Source organism: Athene cunicularia (assembly GCF_003259725.1).
Source record: "Athene cunicularia isolate RWA chromosome 4 unlocalized genomic scaffold, athCun1 chr4_part1, whole genome shotgun sequence".
Classification (NCBI taxonomy): domain Eukaryota; kingdom Metazoa; phylum Chordata; class Aves; order Strigiformes; family Strigidae; genus Athene; species Athene cunicularia.
In genome coordinates, this window is record NW_020799098.1 from 16,050,692 (window position 1) to 16,070,635 (window position 19,944).

At 35.9% G+C, this 19,944-nt stretch overlaps 1 protein-coding gene across 7 annotated transcripts in view; it reads right to left on the bottom strand.

The window, feature by feature from the left end:
• Positions 1–2,187: 2,187 nt before the first annotated feature.
• Positions 2,188–19,944, bottom strand: part of TAPT1 (transmembrane anterior posterior transformation 1) — a 51,895-nt gene continuing 34,138 nt past the window's right edge. For all 7 annotated transcript variants that reach the window (XM_026846935.1, XM_026846934.1, XM_026846937.1 and 4 more), the window contains 7 exons: positions 16,427–16,507; positions 15,486–15,595; positions 13,904–13,963; positions 12,458–12,526; positions 10,923–10,999; positions 7,578–7,738; positions 2,188–4,277 (listed from right to left, as the gene is read on the bottom strand). In XM_026846935.1, the coding sequence (XP_026702736.1) occupies positions 4,048–4,277; positions 7,578–7,738; positions 10,923–10,999; positions 12,458–12,526; positions 13,904–13,963; positions 15,486–15,595; positions 16,427–16,507 (788 nt within the window). In that variant the 3' untranslated portion in view covers positions 2,188–4,047. The remainder of the gene's footprint in view (positions 4,278–7,577; positions 7,739–10,922; positions 11,000–12,457; positions 12,527–13,903; positions 13,964–15,485; positions 15,596–16,426; positions 16,508–19,944) is intronic.

Genomic DNA, 19,944 nt, shown 5'->3' on the forward strand with positions numbered 1-19,944 from the left:
CAGCACATTTACAAGAGGGCACATTTTAAAATCTGAGTTTATTTCATTGCAAACATGATAATAGTGTTGTGGTCAAAACTGGGAAATAATCTAAAAAACTATGTTTTTTGATTTTTCTCTTGTAAAAGCTGTGATCTTACTAAAGAGTGTTCGTTGGTGTTACATATTCATGATCCCTCTTTATAACTCTTCAGCTGGCAGCACTTTTTCTAAACCAGAGTATAACAGATACTGAAGTCCTAAAAAAAGTGTAGCCAGGTCCAGGCTTAGTTTGCATGGCTGATGGAAGATACTATTCTCCTAAAAACATATAGAAGTGATATGTTAGGTGTTTTTGATAGCCTTCATAGTCTAAGCATCTCGTATCACTATATACAGAAAAACTTCCCTGAGATGAAGATGGTCCTGTTGCACTGCTTTCACAGCGTTACAGCCCCCTTTGCTAGCTGCTTTGCACTTACACAAAAGTATTTGCTTCCTTGGAGTCAGCAAAATTAACATAGTCCAAATTTCTAAGAAAGAGCAATTACTCTGAAGTTTAAGAGCAAACTTTGTTTAGTAATTGTGAAAAGCATTTCTGAAACCACAATTACCCAAGACTGACACAGTTGGTGACAACTCCTAGTTTACTCACAATGGAACAAACCAGTTTCTAAGAAAATATGTTGCAATGTTTCAGAAGTTTCACAGAATGATTGCATTTGTGCTATAATTAAGTTGCATTCATCCTTGCTTACCATGACCAAAGTGATTCAGAATTGTAGCCCAACAGCTGAGCTGGCATAGCAGCCACAACTGGGCAAATACCAGCTTTAACAACAGTGATCTCAACAACTATACTGACTTACAAAACTAGATTTCTGAAATTAGAACACAAAAAATTTTGCACCACAAAAAAGCAAGACCAAGCTGAAAAGTTTTAACAAACCCACTCTAAATTAAGAGGCAAGTAAATGAACAGCATACTTGTGATTGTAAAACTACTCTGCTTGAGGGGAAATTCTGCTCAGCTGATGAACATCTGAAAGACTTCTAAAGATTAATTAAATAATCCTATTGAAAACACAGTTGTTCCTTAATGCTCCCACTATGAATATACACTGTACTCAGTGTGTACTTTTGGAATTAATTTGGCAACTGTGACTTTAGTTGAAATATCACTGCTTTGAATTTATGCATTTATGAACGGAATAACTCAATTTATTCACTACTTAACCCCTGATGCTCTTATTTCACTGTTGAGACAGAAGCTCTTCATGAAAACCTAAAGAAATAAAGAACTGTATCTATAGACAAGAAATTCGGGGTTGCTGTTTTTTCTTTTTTGTTGTTTTGTGGTTCGTTCTCCCTCAGCCACCTCTAGAGTTCTGAGAGGACTACCCAGGGTCAGAGAAGTTATGACCTTTCATTAAAGATGCACCACTAGATATTCAATGAATCCCTAATAATCATGAAAAAATCCATGAGAACAATTATAGAGCTTGGAGCAAGAGAAAATAATGAAATTTCACACCCAGTTGGGCCCCTGGCAGACTCTCAAGAGAATTTAAGGGCAAATGTTGCATTTGCAATGCCCTCTATAACCAGTGCCTCAAGTATACCTTTGAATTATGGTGATCCTCAAGTTAACAAAGTTATGCCTACACAACAGAGATGTAACAGTCATATCCCAAAGCCCACCTATACTGCTTTACATCTAGTAACCACAATTCAAATGTAAAAACAAAGCAGCAAAGGCTCACAGCCTCAAATGAGGGTCTGGGCGAGGACCTGGACTTAAGCGCAGTTAGCCATTACCTTTTCATTGTCATGTGCTCAGGAAAGGACTTGCCTAAGCTTATACTGCAACTGCATTTGGCTTTGCTGGGTAGGTGGAACTAGTCCAATTGTAGTAACGGACTACATAAATTACAACTCCCTTAAGACAGTATTTTTTCATTTACATGGGTTTTGTCTTTAAAAAAGAAAATAGTACGTTGGCATTAATACCTTCTTCCTACAAGTGGCAATAACCAACTGGTACAGAAATAAATCAGAAGTAAAGCCACTGATAACTCAGTTCTTACGCACATTCATGTCCCACATTTGCAGGAATTTTTATGGAAATTGGAATTTAATTCAGTAGATACACTGCAAGTTCACCAACTCTGAATACTAAGAAAGAAATGTCAACGCTGTACTTTTTTAAACAAATATTACAAAATTGAATTTTATTTTCACACAAGATGCACTTATAAAATTGATACAGAATGTCATTCAACAGAAAAAAAACCCGAAAGCAATTCCAAGCCTTCTTTAGCAACTGCTAAATAATTCAAAAATAAGATACACCAAATTGACAGATAATCTGAATTTCAATGTGTGAACATCTCCAATTAATATAAAATACATTAAATATTAAAGAATTTAAGGGTTTTTTTTCCCAGCACAATTACTTTTTTTTTTTTTTTTTTACTTTCATCCCTGAACAACAGTAACCACAGATTTTGGCCGTTACTCCAGCTACTTTTGATGGGAGAGGAAAGGCAGCAGTAAGTTCCCAACAGAGCAGACCACGTTAACCTGTACAGCAAAGTTAGCTCATTACCAAGTCTGCTCAGATACGTAACTGTCCAACTGTCTCCATCTGCTATATCACTGTAGTCCTGCAAGTTTCAGGGGTTAGCACACACATTAAACTTTCAGGTGTTCATAAAGCAAATAACCTTTGGCTCACACTGTGACAAATTATGAAATTAGCTAAAAGCAAATTTTGTCTTCACTTTTTAAGCACTGAAGTAGCTTTATGATACCTTCCCTTGGAAAGTGAAACTGGTGCTTACTTAAATATGCTGTGTTTCAACAACAATATATGAAGAATTTATCATTAACTGAAGAGTCTCTTCTGATACAAGACTCCAGCCTAAGTTTTGAGCTCAAATTTATTCCATTCTTGGTCTGAGGATTCCAAACCATCTTTGATCAGTTCTCCCACAACTGTATCTCACACCAGAAATTAGGATGCATTGTAATTGCTCTTTATAGATCTAGTCCTTCTACTTAAGTTTGGCTAAAATCAATCAACTAAAATGGAGAATTCTGGTTTGATCATCAGTATGAGCTTTTACAGACATGTTCTCAGGCAAGTTAACAGATGTCATTCTGATCAGTTAAACTCAAAATGCAGTGTAGTAGTCTTTTCTGCTGCGTTAATGCTATACATACAGTTCCAACACAACACTTGCTTGCTGCAATTAACACTGCCTTTCCTCAACATATAGAAGTGCCCCTTTATTATTTTCCCCTACAGCAACAAAAAATCCTCAGCTTTTAAAAATAATTTCATAAATAATTTGCCTTGCAGGACACACAACACAAGAAATGAATATGCTTCATATTTGCCCAGTTAAGCAGAACCTGCATTACTGTGATCTCTCCTTGGTGTTTAGTATTTAGATAAAATAGTATGCAGTATATCTTTCATTTAAAGGAAAAATTTTATTCTGATTACAAGATTTTCAAGATACATCTTGAAAATATTTTTGTTGACGAGAATAACTATCTTGACTTACTGTTTTATGTACCAATGCTTTATGCATTTGTTGATATAAGCACAAGTTTTGAATTCTGCTGTAGATGTTTATTAAAACAAGGTAACTGGAAAGGCAAGCTTCCGGTCAAGTTGTCATACATTTCCAGGAATATCCTTATACTGGAGGAACCTTCATGAAAAGTAGTATGTTCTGGAAGCACGGTTTCATAACGCAGAACAGGATTACGCTTTTTTCCAGTCTATTTTCCAGAAAAGTGATATTGCAGCTCTGCCACCAGGCTAGAGACTCATGATCCACCACATTTTCCAAGAGGCAAGTTAAAGATCTCTCACTTGACCTGACCAGATACCAAGCCAAGTTACTTGTAGAAAGAAATTAATATTTTTTGCCATTAATAATTTAAGTTTTTAAATAAATATTTATGTGCCTTTTTTAGCAACTGTCCATTCTGGTAGCATCTGCTGTCCCAACAGCTCAGTATCCTTAGCACATCAATAAAAAAAAAAAAAAAATCTTAGTCAATTCTGTTTCCACAAATAGTAAACCTGTCTATCTCCAACAAGTCTTTCTTTGAAGACCTGTGTTTTAATTCTGAACTGTCTTGGCTTATATCTTTTTCTTCTCCATCAGGAGTTGTCAGAAATTGATCAGAATTGCTTGTTACAAGTAAAGATGGTGTATTCTCCTTCTGATGCACAGGTTGACTGGTAACTGATGTAGATCCATTTTCATCTGTGGAAATTCCTGTTGGAACAGAAGACAATTACAAAAGATAATAATGAATTTAACACAGAAATACTGATGCATCTGTGATATCAAGATTCATCCAAAGCCATCCTGAAAAAGCCACTACATTGTCTTGGCTTTACCATAAGAGATCTCCTTTTCTAATTTGGTAAAAGGATAGAAAACAAATTCTACAGATGTTCAGATAACAAGCAAGAGCATAAGCAGCAGATTTTAGGACATACTGCATTCTTCTGGCTTACATACTCATTTTTGTTGGCTCAGGCAAAAAACATTTTTGATAGCCATTGTGTGAATCACACAAGTATTTTCTACTGAAATGAAGAAAAGGAATCTCTCTAGCGGGAACTGGATGTGCCTAATCCTCTACATTAAGTACAATAAACCTGGCTTCTCTAGGGATAGCTAATGACTCATGCACTGCTACACACTTTAATAGCACTGGCTCCTAAAGCAGTTTTAGTAAAGATGTCTATTTTTATTCCTTCCTCTTACTTCGGTGGAATTGAACACTGGCTCCATTAACCCAAGATATCTGCAAATAATATCCATGTATTGTTTCCACATTTTGTTAAAATATTAAAAAATTAAAACACACTAGTAAATAACAGGGAAATAATTTTTTCTTATTTACTATCTCCTTGTAAAGACTGAGTTATTGTTTCTAAAGGCATCTGAAAAAGTCTAATGTGGAGAGTACTCCAGAGCAGCCCAAGTGAACATTGTTTGTCAGAATGGCAGCACTATCCAAATTACTGCTAAAACTTTCTGTATAGTATCTCTTCACAGTATACCATCTACTACTCGAAGGTACATGGATTACTCTCTACAGTCCTATGCAAGTCAAAGGTACTAAACTTGCATCAAGAAAGGAGACAAGTAATGCTAATTGTAGAACTTCATTACAAAAGGTATTTTCTAATCCAGCAGCTTCCCTAGAAAGCTGGTCAGCCTATAAATGATTACCAGTAATTAGAACTTCCATCCTTCAAGAGCAAGTATACAATTTTATCCTTCAAAATTTTAAATTGTTTAAACTGTTTCTGTGACAAGGTGGAAACTCTTAGGAAAATTTAACTTATAAGCTGATAGAAAGCAGACCAGATTAACTCCCTCACCCTCATTCTAGTAAGAGGTTGGTTGAGAGACTGTATTGAAAAAAAAACCTGGTAAGTAGGGCACAGGGATTAACCAATATTGCAGAGCTCAGCAGTAATAACGCAAACACACAGAAGCTGGGGAAGGTAAAATCATTCTTTCCCATAACTGAGGTTTCTAGTAAATAAAGAGCTATAAAGGTATAAAACCCCCCTGAAAAAGGGTTAAAAATTAAGCTTTTTCATCATTGATGGAAGTTAAGACTATTCTAAATAAAATCATCAAAAGCTTTTTTTATTGCTACTTTTCAATCAAAATCTTCCAATTTGAGGAAATAAGCATCTCTGCTGACTGACTTGGTAAAATTGCTGCTGCTTCAGTTAAAAGAGTCTTAAGGATTTATTTACTGTAAGTTTAACGGTCAGTCTAAATAAGTATGATTTATTAAATCTTGTATCCAAGTGTAGTTCTAGAATGTTTAATTAAAACATTATCATTAGGATAGCTGTCTAATGAAATGAAAAAGACATTCAGACCAATTCATATTACATTCTTTCATCATGAAACCAAAGCAATGCTGTGAATTTAAGCTATTTAAAAATAAACATCTACACCAAGTTTCTGCCTGATGTGATTTGTCACAGGTGAGATACAGAGTTGTGACTGAAACATTGACAGATTCTTAAGTCTACTATTGCTGGCAAGACACTATGACGGCTAATGAGCACCTTACATTTCAAGCTGTTCAAGTCTTTGGCAAGCAATACAGTGAACACAATAAAAGCCTCACTGTTAAGTTCTCTAGGGCTCTCACTGAGCTCTTCACAGGGGAAGATATACTATCCAATTCAGTTGAGTGGAACAATGAAGGTTTCTGTTTCCTTCTATAATGTGCCACAGGAATATAATAATGCCCCATTCTAATTATATATTAGCCACTAATGCTGAGGACCTGTACGAGAAAACCACGCTGCACAGACTTGAAATGAAGTGAGACCAGCTGAAATTCCTATTTGGATTTCATAAAGCTTTTCATTTATGTGTTCATGACAACTACAAGTAATTATACCTATTGTGGGTCATGTTTTACATTAATTTCCATATGAAATGCATAGATTGCTTCCCTATTAAACTCCAGCACTGCCAGAGATGCTGTGTAAATATTTACTTATTTGTATAGTGACATGACAGATGAGGTTGGACTAGATGGTCTTTAAAGGCCCCTTCCAACCTAAACCATTCATTCTCTGGTTACGATTTTCAAACTAAAGCATGCTACTGTTCTGATGTTTCTATCACCTCTGCGTATCAGGGTGGGATCTTATCAGAGATGAGTATTTATAACCAAGATACATGAACTAAAAGCAATCCATTCTATTTCATTGTTTGAAAGGGCTCAAATGAATTTCTGACAATTATTAAAACTAAACTGATGCATGAAAGCTTTGCTAGTGTTTTGCTTTGTTTGTTTCAAAGCTTAGCTTGCATTTTGCTTTGTTTCTTTCCAAAGGACTCCTGACTGCTTAACTATTTCCCTAGGCCTCTTTGTCTGTTTAGACAAGATTAAAACCCTCCCTACGTAAATCACTGATAGCAGAGACTCAAGGCCTTCAATGGACACTTGGGCAACTCCTAGAATGGGCAAACTAAGATAAGGGGGACTTGAACAAAAGGACACAGAGATCCTATTATAGGGAGGATGAATTTGCTGATTTAGGAAGGCACCTGGACTTTACATCACAGGACATGCTTTGGAAAGAAGATCAATTAGCAAACACCATGAAGAAGACTACTTACTTCTTTCCTTGACCTCTGAAGACCCTCACTATTTTTACTATCCAATGTATTTTTACTCGGACTATGTAAATGAATTCCAGAAACTCATTATCATAAGACACCCCTTTCCAGGAAATCTAATGAATATGTGTAATTTGTATGTAAACTGATATCCCTTGCTAATTCTTGCGAACCCTCATTCTGGAGAATCCCCAGGGCAACCCCAGTGCAGCTAATAGAAAATACCTGCTTAACAGTAAAAAAAACTTTACTGTTGAGTCAATTTCTTTGTTTCATGTTCACAGATGTGATACAGTACAATTAAGGTCCAGCAACAAGGTGACAGTGCAGCAAACAATATTAAATTTCGTCTAACAGCAATTTTCATTACAGTCGAAAACAAAACAAGGCAGTTAACCTTACCTTGAGTAGATTTAAACATGCTTTGCTGTTTGCCAGCTGGCTTCCCTGGGGTGGCAGTCAGGACAGGATTGAATAATTTCTCCTCCATTTTTGCCTCCTTTACATATTGACATGATTTCCCCAGCAACACAATACTGTTAAGGACTTTTAGAGACATTAACCTGAAAAAAAAAAAAAGGATCTGTTTACATGTTTGCATTAGCATATTAAAATAATTGCCTATTATTCATATTAAAGTAATTGCATATTGATATCTTGGAAGGATTAGCTAACAAATGAAACCTCTTCAATAGCTAGATCAAATGATACTTTCCTTTTCCTAACAATTTGTTTCAGAGTCAATCCTTAAATTTATTTATTTATTTATTTTCAGAAGACATCTAGAGAAAACCATCAAATTTTATCACAACTTAATGAAAGGACTACAAGGACAGTTAAGCAGCCATTTAATACATCAAATATTTAAACACGGGCCTATAAAGGGCCCTCAACAGTGCAAGTCGAAATTAAATGCACTACAGTTAAACTCTAACCCTAAGTGTGCCCAGGCAAGGATCCCTATTGGACTTTGAACCACAAGAAAGCAAGTAGCTGGCTATCACAAATTACAGGCTAATCATAAAAAGTCCTTTTTCACATCACTAGACAGTCCATCAACAAAACCAGAGAGGCAGCACTGCATTACCATCATAGCAGATTCTTTTTCTATTATCACTAATTTGCAGCACAAACTTCAGCAAATCTTTATATCCCTTTAATATCTGTCTTATTTGAAGAACAGGAAGGACATAAATATGCTCTACACAAATCAATCTATGTAACTAAAGTCAATCAAATGCAGACTCTGAATTCATTCTCTATTCTTTGAAAATCTGTTTATTATGTACATCAGTAACAGACTAAGAACAGCTGAAGTGAACATTCACAGATCCACGGAGTGGGTCTAACTGCTTAATCATAAAGTGACCAAAGAAGACCACAGCAGCAGCTTCACTGTCTCTCACTTGCATTAACATAATCAGAACTTGCCAAACAGAAAAACAAACTTTTAAGGGAATTTTATACCATACATTTACTTGTAGAAGAAATTTTAAGGGATGGAAGAATGAGCAGAGCAGACCACTTTCAATACTCAGAAGAAACTGACATTTTGGTATCCAAGCCACAACAGAAGTTATCATTTTAAACAAGTTGAAAGCCATGATTCTCTACAATTTTATTAGGTTATCGGGACAAATTTTGTTTGAGAGTTGAGAAGCTCACCTCCATTTTTAATAAGTTTTAGAGGTATTTTTCTTACACTTTTTATGCAACATGCTTTTGCTGTGAGAGAGCATTTACAGCATGATTCAACTCTGATTTAATGAGATCAGAAGTTGAAAAGGCCATAAATCAACACTTTCAGTTCCAGCTTCTCATGCAAAATTATGCAAGAGTTTCTAGTGATTCTCCTTTATTCTCTTCTGCCAGTCCACCCCAGGCTCAAATTTCTAACAATTTAAGTTTGCAGTTGTTCAAAATCCTAGAAAAAGAAAACTCAGGTTTCATATGCTGGACAAGACTCTTTTATAGTATAACTTACAGTACTACAGTTGTTAAATATCAAATACAAAACAATATCCTCCACATTACAGTCTCAATCCTTTGCCCCATTCACTGCTTCAGATTTTATCACATTGTTTCTCACATATCTGTGCTACACTAATCTGATTAAAAGCTGAAATTTATGTTCAGAACACAAATTACTTAAAAGATACAAGAGGTGAGTTAGTTCCACATCTGAGATCATGGTAGAAGTAAAAATTTGTTCCCACTTTTCAATCAGGACCAAATAAACCAAAATGTATTTACTACTGTGACCTATGCCTTCAAAGAGCAGCACGTAAACCTTCATGTTAATCACATTACTTCTTCCTTCCCTCCATCCTCCAGGCCACAGAGACAGGGAAAAATCCAGGAGCGGGCTGCAGTAGTTAAATGGCAGGTGTAGGGAAACATTATATACATATTGGGAAAAAGGAAAAGGCAAAACACGGAGCAGAGTGAAGGTGCTGAGCTTGGTATACCACAGCTTGAATGTGATGATCAGGGGCTAGGGCTTTCAATTATACAAAGCTGGCTTCAGGGATAATGGGCACAGCATGTCATACGCTGGGGAAGAAATCAAAGTATTGGTGCAGAAGAACACGGCTAATATTAAAATAATTTGGCCTATATGCAGTATCTCAGTCCTAGTTATCTGACACCAGAGATGTGTCTCTACACTGAAGTGGACTAGACACATCAGAGCAAGTTCTAGTCTTTTTGAAGATCAAGGTCAGATTAGGGATAAGAGTCTAACTGTTCATAAAAAAAATGTGTAGTAAAAGCATTCTTTCATAAGGTATTGTAAAACAGCAGCCTCCTCTCTTCTGAGACCTGCCCCAGACCTAGAAGTCTTTTACTTCCCAAGTCTTACTGCCTTCAGTTGTAAACATATATTGGTAGGGCACTAGGAGAAATATTCCCACTATGTTGCAGCATACAGAACCTGCCTATAGTAATGTGAATCATTTAATACTTTATGATCATTTTTAGGACGACTCCAATATTAATCAGTACTGAGACACAACAAATGCTGACAGAGTTCAGTACGCAGCTTTCCTACAAACTGGTCATCTCCACATAGTCTACAGCAAGTGTCTCAAGACAGGCAAGCTAGATAGGATTTAAAGTGCAACTAAATGTATGTCAGAAGTACGTATCAGCTGGTGAGAAGTTAAGGATAACACAAGTATAAACTGACTTAGCAGTGAAGGGATATTTGCAAATCATTGTTTTTGGAAAACAAATTGCCATAGAACATTATATTCCTTAACTAAGATTAATTACTGATCCCAGCCTTCTCAGAAAGGTGAGCCTTGCACTTACTATTTTTTATATGGCAGTTTCCTAACATGAAGAAACCTTGCATTTCACTACCAGAGAGAAAAATTAATGATCTGCTCAGAGCACTTAAACTGCTTACTTTTGTTGGCATGGTGGATCTTTCACTCTTTTCACAGAAAGTTTCATTCCTTGGAATTCAATTTCCCCTTTTATGCAGTGGTATGGTGCTTGTCTGTCAAATTCTTTCAATCATTTTTCCATGAGTTATTTTCATTAGCGAAGTTACTTATCAAGGGCTATAATCACCCAATGCAGTTACAGTACTTAGGGACCAATCTGCACTCTCAGTTTATGAGCATTAAGTGATCTACATTTATGTTCTACTGAATATAAACTGTGTGTTTATACAACAGAAGCTTTTTTCACATATCTGGTCAAATAATGGTAAATACTTTTCAGTTGCATGCATTTACTTACCCACAGTAAAACAGCACAACACAAACATAAGCCAAGACTCCTTGTACTTTTATTGAGCTTGTTACAACTCTGATGAGCTGTTTTAAGGGAAAAAGTTAAACAGTTAAAACATACAGCACACTTAATAATATTTTAACAGGCATTTCTTAATTGGTAAATTCAAGACAAAAGCAGAAACATTTACATTAATAGAAATTTATTCTAACGTTCCCCTTGGCAGCACTAGCTATTTGAGATTTTGGCTTGAATATACTAGCACCTAGTTGCAACTTTGCCAAAACTACAGTCTGATAATGTTCTTTTGTCACTGACTTCCAAGTAAAATAACAAGTGAAAAAAATGTCCCCAGAAGTCAAGGGCTGAAAGCTGAGTTATTTTTTGAAGAAAATGTCAAGAGATGCTGATGCAGTAAAACAGAATCAGTGTTTTGTACTATGTTAACATTTTGAATACAAAATTGCTTTGTGGACTAGGCATGTGAATCACTAGTTTCAGTAATAAATAATACTGAAATTTTACTTCAGTATTTCACAGTTAGGGTTCCAAGTTAGCAAAGCACTTCAGTTTGGTTTAAATCTATTAATAGCTGGGATATCATAACTTGAAAAAAAGCATTTCAATCAAATTCTCACTGGATGTACTTTACCTAGTTATAAAATAAATCATGATTATGATCTGTTGCTTTGGTTTTTTGTTGGGTTGTTTTTTATAAATCCTGGATAAACACTAGGCAAAGTCTGTCAACAGTATTTTTCCCCATCTTCATGGGAGAATGTTATATTTGAAAGTTAATTTATATTGATATTTTTCCAGGAAAATTACGACTTAGCATCTTTGCTGGCAAAGCAAGGCCACATTCCCAGTATGATGATAACTGCTGCTTGTCTACATGTGTGTATGGGGAAAGTCAGAGAACCTATTTACAGAAAACATTCTGCAATAGTTAATTCAGAACAGACAGCATGTGGACACAATTCCAATAATGAAGTGATTCATTTTATAGCAGCATGTCCATCTAACAGGGTCAACTATTTCAGAATCACATACTCTACAACAGCTCAGAAGCTCAGTGCTGCATATAAAAGAAAACCTAGTACACGTTACCATTACAGGGACAACCACAAGGACTCCTATGAACCCCACCCCCCAAAAAACAGTACACTACTGCTAACCTTCTGGCAACCAGCTGCTTTGACTATTCCGAATGAATGAACAGGCTTATTGCTAAAAGGAATAAATGTTTAATAAGCACAGATGTAGTTTAATTCCACTGCTACAATTCAAGTGCTTATAAAATCTATAAAATACATATTCAATTTTCTATGAAAGGCTGATAAACAGTAACACATTTGAAGTCATAATTAGTATGTGATATAGGTTATACTGAATGCTAACTTAACCTTGCAGCATCACTATAGTTACTTTAGGTGATCATTTCACCCTCAAAACATCAAAATGAGCCAGCTATCTCATAGGTATATATTCTCAAAGTGAGATCTTATTGATAGAAAACTGGTAGGAAAGATCCAACTTACTAAAACAGCCAGTGGAAGAGGAATGAAACCCATTCTTCTGGAAACTGAATCACTATAATCTGTATATGCCTAGGAAAAAAAAAAAAAAGGAAGAATAATGAACTATTTATGCAAAGGAATGTGCTTATTTTAGCTTGGCACGCTCTCTAGATAAGAATCAATCTCTGCTAACACACACTACAGTGGTATAATTGACCTATTCACATTCTGAAATTCATATGCAGATAGCTGTGCTCTCAGACAAAAATGTAATACTACCATGACCAGTAAGATTAGCTTCAGTGCTCTAAATCAAGAGCAACTGGAGTATAATACAAATCTCTAAATCGAGAGCAATTAGGACACTGCATCCAAACACGCTATAATATTTCATCTGTACATTATTACCAGCTTAGAGATCTTTTTGTATTAATTTGACTTTGATCCTGAAATACTGTACAGAAAAACCTATAACAGGGATAAAAGAACAATTATCCATCACACTAGCAATTTTAAATCACTCTACAAGCATCTATAATTAGCCCCAGAGTAATTGTGTTAAAGTAACTTTGAAAGTTTGTTTACAGTTGAACTCTCAAAACACAACTACTCTGCATGACAGCTTTCATGCAATATGGAACGTCATGCCAAAATTAGTACCTATATGATGCTACCTCATTTTCCACAGAAGAGCCTTAGGAAAAACTAATGGATTTTTCAAACTGATGTTTTTTTGATTAACAAATTATTAATAATTATTTGTAATTGAAGATGTCTTAACTTCTTTACGAGGTATAACTACCACATTCCTAGCAATAGCTTTTAAACATGCCCAAGAAAACTACATAAATTATTATTATTGTAGGTTTCATTTAATAGTTAGAGCACTCATTCAGAGCACTGAGTAACAGTTAAGAGACTCATCCAGGAAACGTGTACTGTAAATTGTCTTCCGAAACCAATACTAATGAAATACAGTCTGTGTGTTCTGTAAATACCCATGCCACAACAGTAACATGCATGACACAAACATCACTATATATCTGTACATGCTGTGAAGAAGTAATATAAACTCTTAATTAATACTGTATTTTGATTCAACACAGTTAAAACAAACCCAAAAGAACAGTAATTATAAATTATCTCAAGAACATCTTGCTAAGCTTACTTCCTATATATCTCAAAAATGTCAAAATCGTTACAACTGCCCCCTGACTATAAGTGCATTTGGAAGAGATTTCTCAACTATGTAATAAAGCCCAAACTGACCTCAACAACTGGATAAAAACAAGAATATAAATCACAAGGAAATATTCCTGTTATCTCTCATTAAAAAAGCAGAGAAAAATCAGTGCTGTAGGACTGTAACAGTTCTGTATGTATTTCTTTATTTGTTTCAATAACCCCTGCCCTTCAGTAACAATTATGTTATTTAACACAAGAAAACACCTTTATTTTCAGGCTTACATTTTTCTGTCGACTGCTAACAAGGTCAAATGCAAGACTGGCTCTGTATTCACTGTAGACCTGGAAAAAATCCAGCACATTGAATGTGTGAATAATTTGCTATCACATTTTATAGAAGCAGAGATATTAATAAAATATTTCTGTAAAAATATTATACACACATACACAAACTGATGTAGTCAAAGTCAGTTTTTCTGAGGTTTAATTGCACCCTTCAATAGATGAGCCTATATAAAGTAACTTGCATATATATATATATATATATATATATATATATAAAACAAACTACACTATGCTATGTTTTAGGAATTGAATGAGACTTTTTAAAGCATTTACTGAATTTGAAGATCATCAGAAACACGAAGTGAAAGAAATCATGTTTACTTTGTTCCTACAGTTCATAATTTGCTTTAAGCTACATGAAAGGTAGCACTGGGATCAAATTAAACAAATGAGAGCTTATTTTTATAACAAGCAAGTGATCTCATGAAAAAAGCAAATTGTATTACAAGATGAATGAAGCTTTTTTCTCTTCAAAACAGTTCTGCATATTAAGACAGAAAAGCATCTATTTTAAGGAAAAGTGGCAGGGCAACTTGCACTGCAGGTGTTCAAAACTTCTGAAAAAAGCATGACCTAGAAACAATAAATCTTCAGAACTTCATACAAAAAATACAAAGTTTGTTAAATGAACCTTGCAGAATTGTCACTCACTACCCCTATCCTCCACTGTTTCAGCACACTGAAGCATGCTACAGTTTTGGCTAGCATGACTTCATCATGGCTCTTTTCCATGCTCTCTATATGAATGTAGGGCATGCATAAATGCCTCCAGCATAAAGGAATTTATTAATTACACCTATTAGACTTGTTTCTATATCGTAAACCGTAGGTACTTTAGAAAAAGATAGCACTTCCAAGTTCTGATCTCGTTTCCTGAAATGTGGTTTTAATAGTGCAAAAAATGCTAATTTATCTCTCACAAACATATCAAGGGTATTTGAATTCACACAACATGCAAGACAAATGGCCAACATATGCTGCAACACACAAAAAGTAATCTCATCTACTACTTTAAAAGGACTGCATACTATATATAGCCTAAGAAATTTCAGGAGTGAGAAACTACTTCAAATTACTGCTCCAGGGACAGTGGAAAAATATATCTCTGATTTCAGATTCCATCTATTTTTCCTAAAGTCTGAATTTTAACCTACAATCCATTCTGTTAGAAAAAAGTACAAGCTCTGTCTAGACTGCAGAAGTAGTAACCTGTCAATTTAACCAGTGATCTGCCAGTTATGCAAACTGTAGTTATTACGTGAACTGTTACACAAAACTTTCAGTAATTTATGGATCTGGAACCATCTATTTGGAAGCAGAGGTGTTTGTTACACTTTATAAAGACCCTCAGAAGCATATGGTACCAGAAAACTACCAAACTTTCCCAAATGATACCCTATTTATGAAAATAACAATTTTCAGATTTTCTGCGCTGGAACCAATTTTAATATTTAAAAAAATATGAACAAAATAAACAGCAACTTAAAATAGCACTCAGAATTCCAAACAGGATACCTACATCTGCTGTGATGTCATTGAATTTTGTTATAAAGGCATGTTTCACAATATCCACCACAATTTCTGAAGCAACCACCATACAAACATCTGGGAACAACACCCAAAGATGATCTAAAGGTTGGGAAGAAACAAGTTAGGCCGATTAATTTGATGCCAGTATACAAACCAAAAATTAAAACACTTTTACTCAACAGTAAAAAATTTTCAAGAGTCTGAAGTCTGTGACTCTCCATCACCATTCAGCATGTACTGTGCAAGTCCTTGCTTAGTCCATTGCTGTATTACACAATCACACCACAGGGTTCCAAAGCCTTTACTTTGTAAAACTTTATTTCTACAAGGAGGATAATCTTTGCACATATTATATAGGTGTTCAGTGTGTATGAGGAATAGACAGAGCTCCTGCGATTTTAGATGCTTAAGGTAAAATTCAGGTAGACTGGTAATACTGAAGTAAAATACACCACACAGGTCAGGGCTCAAAATCATTAAAATGAAGTTTTAATAAAGTAAAATCCAAATTTTACTCAATATTTATTCAATATGGTATTAAAATCCTAATCATAATCACTATTAAATTTTGAATGGAAATTTTCACTTAAAACTTCTGTCAAACTTCAATCTTACTAGCCTCACAAAATAAAATTCTCTAGGGGATCCTTCATCCTCAGTGTACTCCAAGGAAAGAAAAGGGCTGAGAAGACACTACTCGAAACATAAATGCACGTTAGTAGCATTATAACATATACTTATAGCAGAAAAGATAGAGCCACTCATACAAAAAAGCCTGAAATTGAAAACCAAGAATCTCAGGTACTTGACAAATTAAGATTCCTCAATTAAATGTCCTGGTTACCCTTATCTTTCAGATCAAGGGAAAAAGCAAGAGATACAGTTGTCAGCACAGAAATCTGTCATTTAACTTTTTACTAGTTTACTCACCTGGATTCCATGAGAACTGTTCCATATTTCTTAGACACACAATTAGTAGCAGCACGTAATTGGTGAACCTCTCCTTTATATCTAGTTAAAAAAAAAAAGTCATCAACTCCAAAGAAACATTTATTTGTATACATAGGTATCTACTCATTCTGAGGTTCTATGATTTGTTAAGTCTTGGATTAGACAATCTTTTCCACAAATTATTTGACAGATTTTAGAGGAAGAGATGCTGGGTATCACTGTGGACAGAATCTCTGCACTGTGCTGTGGCCTAACTGCAGGTCTATCCAATGCTGCAACTTGGGGTTCCCAGCATCAGAATGGACTTAAGTTATGACTTCCTGTCACCATTTCTAATACTTTAATAAAGTCATCTTTCTGGATAAAGTTTGTGCATTTCTTGTGGGATTCAAAAAGAATCATCATCTTCTGGTGCAAAAATAAAGACAATACACCTGTTTGTCATTTCAAGTTATTAGCAAGGCAAATTTTATTTTCTACAGATCAGATACCCAAATTGGTATATACTGGGTCCAATAGTAGGGGAAAAAAGAAAAGTGTTTCAAGACAACTATTACACCTTATTTAGAAGGTTCCTACTAGTCTTTCATTGCCACCTTAAAAGCAAACAGCAGGATACATCAGCTCTGTTATCAAAACTGTAAGAACTCTAACACAAAAGCAGTCCAACTTGAGATGGAGTCCTATGACTTGTCCTCCCTGACCAGGCAGAGCCTTTTTTTCTAGTTTGATGTTCCTATCTCCAGAAAAGACACATACAGCTTGCTTCAGGAAGCATCACAATTTTTAGCATATTAAAAAAAACCTCCCTGAAATTGTATTATTGAAAAGTGCAGTAAAACCTAAAATGTAATGTCACCACTAATTTGCAAGCCTGAAGAAGTTTTTTTAGAAGACATAAGTATTAGGAAAATCTGTGAAGATACTGTTATTGCCTGTTACAACTGTTAATAACCATGACCATTTTCTTTGTGGGTAAGTAAATACCAAATCCAATGGGTTAATTTCCTTAAGCACATCAAATATTTGGTGGGATTCTAGCTACTGAACATAGAAATGTTCAGATGAACACCCAAGCATTGAGCTGGCCAAAAATATTTGGCTCTGACTGTGTCAGCAGCTTCCATCATCTCTTAACTGACTACAGACCAAAGACAATGTTCACGGCTGCAGTTACGACATTCTAGTATTATTCTCTATACCTCATTTAAAAATAAAGTTTCAAAATATTGGCAAGCCTGAAGGAAGGGAGCTAAAAGAAAAGACCAACTCCTCCAAGAGAGGGGAACAAAAAGCACACAAAATTCAAGAAGAATGAGATTGTATGAACACATGTGAAAAAGCACATTTTGGGATACATAAACTCTTCTCTCAGTAAGGTCTGGGGAAGGGTCAGAGGAAGCACAAATTTCCAAAACAGGACAACAGCATATGTATGTGGGAAGAAACAAACAAATCCTTAAGTAAAATAAATTTAAATATCAGAAAAAACAGGACATAGTTGAAATCCTAACCTAATTTTTTTGTTTCCTGCCAGTAACACTTCAACAAGTCAAGTATGTTCTTCTATGCTTCTGAATTCACCAAATACTGCCCGAATTACCAGAATACAATATTTTCTGATAAATCTAGTTATGAGATATCACTTGGAACTATCACCAGTGGATTAATATTCAGTCTAGCATTCCTTGATCTATATTCGCTATCACACCCATTAGTGACTTGAAAATAATCACTGAGTTTTCAGACTTTTGCCCAAAATCTCAAAAAGGTTTCATCTTGTATTTCCCATGTTGCATACTTCCACAACTCATCACTGATCAGCACCGCGTAAGACAACACACAGATCCCAGAAAGGCGTGTATGGAAAGAAACTCTCAAGTGGGAAGGACCTTAATTTAGGCTGAAACATTAAAGCATGTCCCGAGCCAATCCTTCAGACATTTATTACCTACTCAATATATATTAGCTCACCAGTCAAGAAGATTAAATTGAGAAGGGACATCTTTGGCTTAAATTTCCTCTTATGTTGTAATAATAAACATTTCAACCCCCACTCATTTCTGAGACTGGATGAGAGGCTGACATGCTGACACTATTTTTCCCCTCTGCTTATTTTTCCTATTCTCACTGGCCTCCCTTCTAATCTGTTATCTCTGCTGCCACAGCTGTTAAAGGCTGCTTGGAGTAAGAGGAATGAGTGAAGCTGCTCTGCTTCATCCTTGTCTCTCTCATCAACTGATTGTCAGAGGCACAAGCAAGGGAGAAAGGGCATTTTACAGCAGCTTCAACAGTAAACCCAAATGATTCAGAAACTAATTTCATTTCCCACCCGCAAGGACAAGGACAAAAAAGGCTTCAGAAATCCAAACCAACCAGTTTTAATCAGTCCTAAATCCCAACTAAAATTTTAGAATACAAAATATGCACCAATAATGTTTCATCATTTATTATGAATTTGTTTGATGTTGTACATGTACTTTTTTTTTTTAAATAGGTGAGGAGAATTTCCTGTACTGTGTATTGTGAGTTCTTCGATGATGTGGTGAACTATAGAACAAGTGAGGCTTCATCCCTAGATTCACACATACAGACATGCTCTTGAAGAATAAAGGGAAAATGAATTACTGTATTCGTGAATCTGGGGGAAGTGACAAGCCACCAGTGTTAGTGTTCAGTTATAGAGAGTGCAGGTACTGGCAAAAGGAAGGGTCTCTATTCTGCTTTAGCATGACAAAGAGCAAAGTGGGAAGTAAAAGGGATCTCTGTTCTTCATCCTCCATCATGACAACCCTTAGTAACATTGATATAAGCCATTTGAACATATCCCACAAAATGTTGGTGACAAACATATCCCAAACTATTTTTCAGTTAGAATACAGTACAGCTTTAATAACTGTACTGGGTCTGGCTGAGTCGGAACTGGTTTTCCCCTACAGCAGCCCTCACGGTGCTGTGTTTTATGCTGGGAGCTGGCAGGGTGTTGGCAGCACCCTGGTGTTGTGGCCACTGCTGAGCATCGCTTACACAGCACCAAGGCTCTTTCCGACATTTCCCCCAGTGGGACGGGGGGGCAAGATCTTAGGAGGGGACACAACCAGGACAGCTGCCCTGAACTGACCAAAGGGATATTCCAGACCATGTCCCGTCTGCTCAGTGTAAAGCTGGGAGAAAGGAGGAAGGGGGTGAGGTCACCCCGGTCCTCCAAGGCAACCACTACACATATGGGAGCCCTGCTCCCGAGAAGCCCGACAGCACCTCTTCATGGGAAGGAGAGAATAAATCTGTGTTGGGTATTTTTTGTTCTTCCACGTGCAGACCTTTGCTTCACTTGGCTTATATCAAAACTGCTTTTGTTTTACCCACAAGGGTTGGTCTATCTTTATTTTCTTTCCCCTCTTTGCCCAGTTGAGAAAACAAGGGGAAAAGGGGGGAAGGATAGAGTGACTTGGTGGGTACCTGGCATTTAGCCAAGGTCAAATCACCACAATAACCCT